The sequence below is a fragment of the Ammospiza nelsoni genome, chromosome 12 (genome assembly GCF_027579445.1).
Source record: "Ammospiza nelsoni isolate bAmmNel1 chromosome 12, bAmmNel1.pri, whole genome shotgun sequence".
NCBI lineage: Eukaryota > Metazoa > Chordata > Aves > Passeriformes > Passerellidae > Ammospiza > Ammospiza nelsoni.
The window spans coordinates 15,120,217-15,128,344 of record NC_080644.1 but is presented as its reverse complement, the minus strand read 5'-3'; the positions used below and the strand labels follow the sequence as shown (position 1 = coordinate 15,128,344).

The 8,128-nt window shown below is 60.5% G+C and overlaps 1 protein-coding gene across 1 annotated transcript; it reads right to left on the bottom strand.

Moving 5' to 3' along the window:
- Positions 1 to 4,236: 4,236 nt before the first annotated feature.
- Positions 4,237 to 7,153, bottom strand: TLDC2 (TBC/LysM-associated domain containing 2). The gene is made up of 6 exons (XM_059480564.1): positions 7,121 to 7,153; positions 6,182 to 6,337; positions 5,678 to 5,830; positions 5,436 to 5,531; positions 4,792 to 4,865; positions 4,237 to 4,372 (listed from the first exon to the last, which is right to left on the bottom strand). Exons 1-6 carry the CDS (start codon positions 7,151 to 7,153, stop codon positions 4,237 to 4,239), a joined length of 648 nt encoding a protein of 215 aa, XP_059336547.1.
- Between the last annotated feature and the right edge of the window lie 975 nt (positions 7,154 to 8,128).

The window sequence follows — 8,128 nt, the reverse complement described above, 5'->3', positions numbered from 1 at the left end:
GCCAGGTTTGATGGGGCTTTGGGGGGGGGGGGGGGGGGGGGGGGGGGTTGGGGTTTTCTTAGTGTCTGAGGAGGAGAGGGATAGGTATGCTTCTGAAAATAGAGTGAGGTAAAGAAGAAAGTACCATGGGAGGCATCTTCAAAATTAACAAAATTAATTTAATGAAAAAAAAAAAAAAGGGAGGGAGAGGGGAATCTTTTGATAATCAAAGATTAAATTTCTGGTATTCAAAAAGCTGGTGCAAGCCTCTTGCTACAAGTGACCACATTTTTTATTGCAGTAACAATGCATTGCACTGCCATGCAGCCTTTTATTGTTTTATTGTGTATTTTTGATACATAGAATGTTATATTTTTTACTGTCTGTCCTGCAAAGACTGCTCAAAAGGCCAGTGGTGTGAGTAGTTGCAGGAAGGCCAAGCTGCCCAGGTGTTTGCCAGGGCTCAGGTGTGCAGAGAGGGCAGTGCCAGCAGGGCTCTGCACCAAGAGCACCTTGGCTGTGCTGTACACTGTCCTGGGCAGGCAGGCTCATCAGGAATCCCTCCATTCTTGTATCTGCTCTGTTCTCCTGGACCTCATGGCTGTCCCTGTATCATTTTTCTGTCTCTTGTAGATCTGTGAGGGTTCTTACAGTTTTCCTGTACTGACAGTACTGGTGTGAGTGTTCTGAATGTCTGTGCTGTTGGACAAATGAAGACCATTTTCCTCTCATCTTTTACTCAGGTCTAAGAGGAAGGCTGCTTTCATTAAATAAAACCTCAAAGCTTGAAAAAGTCTGACTACAAAACTAAAAACAAAAGTAAAAGGTTCAGTAATGCTCAGGAATTGGAGCACTCTGTGGCCTTTATATCTGGAAAGGGGAGAGAGGTGTTGTACATCTGGCTCAGGCTGTCAGGTGTGGGTGGCCAGGGTAGGTCCTGAAAAACAACCCAGTGGGAAGGTGCTGTAATAGAACTCCACAGCCCCTGTAATGTCTCCTTTGCCCTTTTTATGCTGGGAACTGATGCTGTTGGAGGGAGGGAAAATGAGTAGCCAGGTGCTTCTGCTGCTTATGTGTCTGAAGGTGTAATCTCTGGTGCTCCTGTCTAACAGTATTTCAGACCTGCAGATGAACCAGATTGGTTAGAAGGGCTTGTGACCTCTTTAAAAGCTTTTAAAAAATTTGCTATTCCTCAAGAAACAATATCTTAGAAATATAATTTATCTCCCTTGTCTGCATAAGATTGAGTTTCATTTTGATATAATTTTGTTCTTGTTGATTTGGTTTGTTTTTAATTTGTTACTAACTGCACTTTATACTTGGAAAAGATCTTTTGTTTATGTTAAACCAAAAGTGTATGCTTAAATTTAAGTTCTGAGAGCATTTCTTTTCTCAACCTGTTCATCTGAGCCTCTCTGAAGAATAAATTTATAAACAATTATTTACTATTCTTTTAAAAAACTGCAGTGTGTGGACTTTATTAAAAACAGTCTTACTGTGCCATTCCAAGCAGCCAAGGTGTCTGTGGGAGAGTTTCCCTCTGCAGAGCTTCTTGGTTGCTGTCTCCTCGTGGGCTGCAGGCTCAGGGGGGGTCCCATCACTGCTGGTGCTCAGTGTGCCCACCTGGCCCTGCCACAGCCTGGCAGCCACCCCGGGGCCAGGGCAGCCTTGGGTGAGGCTCCAGCTGTGGGGAGGGCAGGGAAAGCCCTGCCTGAGCAACCCGGTCACCTCCTGTGGTGTCAGCCTCAGCGAGCTGGGCTGGGAGAGCAGGGCTGCACCAAAGCCTGGCTGCAGGACTGGGTTCAGGGTGTGGGTTACCAGTGGCACAGGTCTCGTGCTAGGGGTGGTGCTGGCTCCAGTTCCAGAGGCCCATCAGTGCCTGACAGGGTCCACCCTCAGCATGTTTGCAGATGGGGAGACGTGGCTGATGCTCCAGAGGGATGCGCTGGGATCCAGAGGGGTCTGACAGGAACCTCCTGAAGGTCACAAAGAGGAAGTGCAATGCCTCCATCTGGGAAGGGTAATTTCCTTCACCAGGATATGCTGAGGACCCCAACCCATGAGGAAGTGTAGAGGAAGGGATCCAGGAGTTCACCATGACCCAAAGAATGTGCAACAACGCCTCTTTCGGCCAAGTGTTGCAGCGGTGTCCTGGTGTTGTCAGCAGGTACAGAACCCTTTCCCTCTGCTCCACAGCAGTGAGGCAGCCCTGGAGTGCTGGGCCCAGAGCTGGGCTGCCCAGGACGGGACACAGGGACAGACTGGACAGAGTCCAGCACAGGGCCATGAAGCTGATAGAGGGACTGCAGCGTCTCTGCCATGAGGAGAGGCTGAGAGAGCTGGCACTGCCCAGCCTGGAGCAGAGCAGGCTCAGGGCATCTCATCCCTGGGCATGAAAAGCCAGGGGGAGGCTGCAGAGGGGACGGGGCCAGGGACAGCCCTGGGGGCCTTGGGCACAGAGTGACCCAAAGGAGGGGCCCTCCGAGTTCAGGAGATGCTGCTGCACTGGGAGGGTGGCCGAGCACTGACGCAGGTGCCCGGGGAGCTGGGGGAGTCTCCATCCCTGCAGAGACTCAAAGGCACCTGGACACATCCTGGGCAGCCGGCTCTGGCTGGCCCTGATGGAGCAGGGGCTGGGTGAGGTGACCTCCAGAGGTGCCTCCAGCCTCCCCCAGCCTAAGCTCCTACCCCCAGGGTCACTGGCAGGAGTGTGAAATGGGTCTGAAGTCGGGCTCTGTGTCAGTGCTGGGATTAGGAAAAGTCCTGGTGGATACAAGGGTGATGCCAGGGTTTGGTGCTGTGCAGCCACTTTGAGCAGGGAGCATTGGGTGGCACCAGGCACAGGGGCTGGGTGCCCTGAGTTGGGTGCCCTGAAGGGCTGCAGGGGGCTCCAGGTGCGTGTCACTGGGGGTCTGGGACAGTGGAGGGTTGTGTTGAAAATAGGGCTGGTCAGTCTGCCTGAGCCCTGCACCATCCCGTCTGTCCTCTTAAATCCATTTTCACCTGTTTCTCTGTGAAGCTCCCAACCTATGTGCATGTGTGCTGCAAGGAGTAAGTGCCAGCTGCTGGAGAGATGGCACAGACTGGCCATGGGAGATGGAATCAGCAGGGAAAGGACTGCCCACCATTGCACAAGGTACTCAAGGGCTGGGAGGGTAGGTGGGTGTAAAGCTGGGGCTCTGTGGGATGCAGGCCTCACAAAATTGCAGATTTAGGGACAGGAGCTGACATCAGGTGAGGTCATGGGGTGACACTTCAGCTGGATGTCCAGCTGTGCTACCATGATAAATACATCAAACGTGGTCAAACCAGACTGGCCCTTGCCCTCCAGTGGAACCCCCTGAGCCACCCCAGCCTGGAATCCCCCTGAAGGGCTGGGTCTGCTGCTTGTATGGAGGAAGGGGGGGGGGGGGAGGAGGAGGAGAGCTGGCTCAGCCTCCAGGAATGAGGCTAAACCCTGTCAGCCAGGCAACAGATTGTGGAGCTCTGGCTGGGAAGGGCTCTTGTCATCCCCTCCTGAGGAGGAAGCCCTAGTGCTCATAGGGTGACAGACAGAGGGTGGGATGGATCCCTGGAGCTGTGCCCCAGGCTGACCCCCCACTCTTGCTGAGGCCACACAGCCCAGGCTGAGACAGGAGAAGGCTGTCACAGCTGCTGGCCTGCTCCCCACCACGTCCTGCACACCTTCACAGAGCCACTCAAGGGGCAAGGATGGGGCCAGGAGAAGTTTATTGAGGAATGGTGGCCGTGCTGTCCCCAGCAGTGCCAGAGCCAGCCCTGGGGCAGAGGCTGCCTGGGCTGGCTCAGTCCCAAGGTGTCTCTGCTCTTGGAGCTTCCTTCTCCCTGTGGGGCCCTGCCGTGCCAGCTCTGCCAGTGCCCTCCCCCTGGGGCAGCTCTGCCTCATCCCAGCCAGGTGGTTTGGGGTCGGGCTTGGGGTTAGGGTTGGGGCCAGGAGCAGAGTTAGGGTTTGGGTTAGTTGTGCTGTGCCACTGTGGGCCCGTTGTGGCTCTGCAGCCACACGGCAGCAGCACTGCAGGCCTGAGGCCCCGCTGCTGTATTTTCCAATCACGCTGCCCCCACCGGCTGCTCTTTCCCCGTGAAATCGGGATATTATTGGGAGCAGGTGAAATGAGGAGGGGGTGAGGCTGGAGGCATCCCACAGGCTCTGCAGGTGCTGTCAGGGAGCAGCTGTGCTCGAGACATCAGTCCAAAGAATCCCCTCTCCTGCACCTTTTTCCTTGGGTGCCTTTGTTGGGGTCAGGGCAGACCCCACATTTCCAGATTCTGGATGCAGAACTCCTCCCGCTGGGAGAGGATCTCGTTGTCGAAAGTCTCGCAGGGCTGGCTGCCCCCGCGGTGCAGGTCCCCGTCCAGCCACAGCCCAAACCTGCCGCTGCCAATGTGCGGAGAGCGCGGTCAGCTGCCACCGCCCCTCCATGGCCGGAGACACCCACGCCACCTCCCGGGCCAGCGGCCACCTCCCGTCCTCACTGTCTGCTCCCCAAAACGGACGTGAGACGGGACAAGCAGTGGGCCAGGCCTGTCACCGCACCTGCGGGCAGGGAAGGGGCAGGGAAGGGGCTGGGGCGGCAGGGAGCGGGGTGGGAACCGGCAGCCCTTCCAGCAGGCAGTAGGGTCAGGGAATGAAAGGCCCAGCGCTGCTGGACAACCCGTGCCAGTGTTTTGGGGTTCAAACCCTCACGATGTGCTTGGCCCTAGCTCCGTAGGGCAGCCGGGGTTCCTGTGATGGCTCTGGTGGCCATCGGGGCTGGGGGCCCTCTGAACCGCTCAAGTTGGCGGTGCAGTTCCTACCTGCCCCCACCGACCATCAGCAGATTCACATCCCCGTTCACAAAGAAGTCGTTCCTGCCCGTCCACCTGAACACCTGCATGGGGACAGCACACAGGGGACCGTGGGCTGGGGCAGTGTCCCCATCCCCATTCCTGTCCCTGTCCTGCGAGGACCAGCTGGGGGCTGCTGAGCCAGGCTGGCTCTGCTCGGGCGTCTCCTTGTTCCACATCTCCAGGAGACCCGGCCGAGCCTGTGGTTCGCATCCACCCCTGCCAAGAGCCCTGTGGGCCCTGCCAGGGCACAGCTGCCCCCACTGGCGCCCCGTCACGCACAGCGGGGCCCGACATGGCTGCTCAGCATTCTGCCAGCCTAGAGCTGGGTTGCGACCGCCCTGCCATGTGGAGGGACCCCGGTGACAGCCAGCTGGGCGGGGTCCCCTTCCCTGAGCTTCCCTCCCCGACACTGCCTGGGATTCGCCTTCTCCCCCAGCCCTGGACAGCCCCAGGGGCTGCTGCCAGCCTGGTCCCCCGGCTGCTGTCCCCGGTCCGGCCGAGCGCAGCCCCGGCCCCCCGGATCCCCCAGCGCCGCGGGGACCCCCAGGCACGGCCCGGCCCTCGGGGCACGGCCAGCCCCGGCCCGGGAGCCCCCGGGCCGGCAGCCGCACCTTCAGCTCGGGGCAGAAGGAGAAGAGGAAGGTCTCCCCCGTGCCGTAGAAGCCGCTGCTGCTGCGAATGGCCGTGGCGGAGAAGGCACCGAAAGCCTGGGGAAGCAGAAGGGGGAGGCTCACGGGGCTGCGCTCAGAGGGGCTCCCAGCGCCGGGACGCGTCCCCGTCCTGCCCACGGAGCCAGGAGGTGGCCGAGCCCCGAGCGACGCGGGGCAGCCGGGCCGGGAGGGCACGGCCGTACCTGCGCCTCCGTGTCCCTGATGAGCAGCAGGGCCGGCGAGTCCGGCCGGGCCCCGCTCCGGTACAGCGTCCGCAGGCTGAAGCCGTCCCGGCCGGTGGAGTAGAGCAGGTGCCAGGGCTGCTGCGTCAGCCGCGGGGGCAGCTGGGGGCCCAGCTGGGGCACAGCGGCCTCAGTCGGTGCTGGCCGGCTGAGCATCCTCCCCTGCCCCAGCACTGACCTGAGATCCATCGAGAGTCCTCCCGGGAGGAGGAGCGCACATCATCCCTCCAAGCACCCACCTGAGCATCCTTCGAGAGATGCTTCCAAACGCCCTCCCCTTCAACACATTCCCAAAGCGTCCTCACCCTGCAAACCCCTCTGAGATGGCTCCCCAAGCATCCTTCCCCCCAAGAGGTGACCGAGCTGACCCAGGCACAGAGAATGTCACCCATCTGGCCTCACAGGGGACATTGCTGGTAGGACAGCGGTCACGGCGGGGTCCCTGCGCAGGCGGGGGTGCCTCACCTCCTCGATGTCCCTGTCCCGCAGGATGCTGCTGGGCGTGCTCAGCACTAGCCTGCTCGGCTCCTCCTCCGCTGCTGCTGGGGCTCCCTCCCAGCCCCGCTGCCCCTCTCCAGCTGGGTCCTCGCATCCCATGGGCAGCTCCTCGTCCTGGTCGGGCTGGGGGCAGCCGGAGATGAGAATCACTGCGGGCCGAGGGAGCAGCAGCTCCCGAACCCGCCCGGCGTGGGGCGCCTCCCATCCTCTGTCCGGGGGCTGGGAGAAGGGGCCCCAAGCCCACCGAGATGGGCACCAGGCTGAGCCTACAGCCCAGCTCCCGGCTGTCCGCTGCTACTGACAGCCCAGGCACCAGGCCGTGCCGTGCCGTGCCATGCTATGCCGTGCGGTGCCTTGGCACCCCGCCAGGCCGTGCCACCGCTGCACACGGAACTTCAAGGGTGTGTGGCCACCCGAGGGAGAGGAAGCGGTGGAGGAGGAGGAGGAAGAGAAGGCAGGGAAGGTTTCTACAGCTGCAGCCCCGTAGAAGGGGTGAAGCCTTGCCTGTTCCCTCTTTGCTCACGGCCAGGCTGACCTCGCAGCGTGGAAGGGGTCGGGGATGTGCCGCGGTCCTGGTGGCCGCTAGCGACAAGTGTCTCAGCCAGCCCCGCGTTCAGGCTGTGGGTGCAGCCCATGCCCAAGGGCGGGTGGGCAGCAATTCCCTGCCCACCCCTCTGAGGGATGAGCGAGTGCAGCCGCAGGGCGCAGGAGCTCTGCCCCGGGATCCTGGCGGGGCAGCGGCGGCAGGGACAGGTCCCGCTGTGCCCGTCACCCCCGCACCTGCCCAGCCCCTCGCTGTCCCCAGGGCAGCCCCCTCTGTCTGTCCAGCCCCGCGTCCCGCCCGGTGGTGCCTCCCAGCGCTGCCCCAGAGCTCCTTCCTCGCCGTCCCTCCCGCCATGGACCTACCAGCAGCTGGTAGCCGTACCGGAGCCCCCTCATTGCCGCTGTTCCTGGGGTGCCGGGGCTGCGCCCGGGGAGCGCTGCCACCGCCCGGGGTTAATGTTCAGCCGCGCCCGCCCCTCCCTGGCCACGGGTGCGTGACAGGGCTGGTGCGGGTGCCAGCGGCTCCCGGGTGCGCGGGCAGGCGTCCCGCTCCAGACGGGCCGTGCTGGCCGGGGCTGGCACCTCCCCTGCAGCCCGCTGGGGCCAAGCACACAGCCCCAGGCCGGGGCTGCCCTGTGCAGAGCCGCTCTTTGCAACACAGCTGTGGCAATGCCTGTGGGACCTGCCAGCACCTGCGGTGGGGTGACCCTGGCTGGGCACCAGGCACCTGCCAAGGCCTCTCTTACTGCCCTCCACAGCTGGCTAGGGCTGAGAGAATCCAGCAAAAGGGTCATGAGTTAAGGACTGGGTGTGATCCCTCATCCAATACTTTCAAGGCAAAATAGACTTGAATTAGAGATATTAACTGAATTTATTACTAACAAAATCCGAGCAGGATAATGAGAAGTAAAATAAGACCTTAAAAACACCTTCCCCACACCTCTCTCCTTCCCAGCTCTGCCTCCACCCCTCCAGCAGTGCAGGGAGATGAGGAATAGGGGTTATGATCCATTCATCACCTGTTGCTGCTGCTGCTGCTCAGGGAAAAGAGTTGCAGTCCTTCCCCTGCAGGTGGATCTCTGCACCCCCAGGCCCTCCAGGGGCTGCAGGGGCACAGCTGTCTCCCCATGGGCTTCTCCATGGAACCCCAGGGGAATCTCAGCTCCAGCTCCTGAAGCAGCTCTAGCCCTGCCCTGGGGGTGTGCAGGACTGTTTCTCTCATGTATTTTCACTCTGCTCAGCTCTGATTGCAATTACATCTATGCAGTAACTTTTTTCTTCTACTTAAATCCCTGATCCTCGAGGCATCACCACCATCTGTGCTGGGCTGGGCCTTGGCCAGCAGTGGCTCCATCCTGGAACCATCTGGAG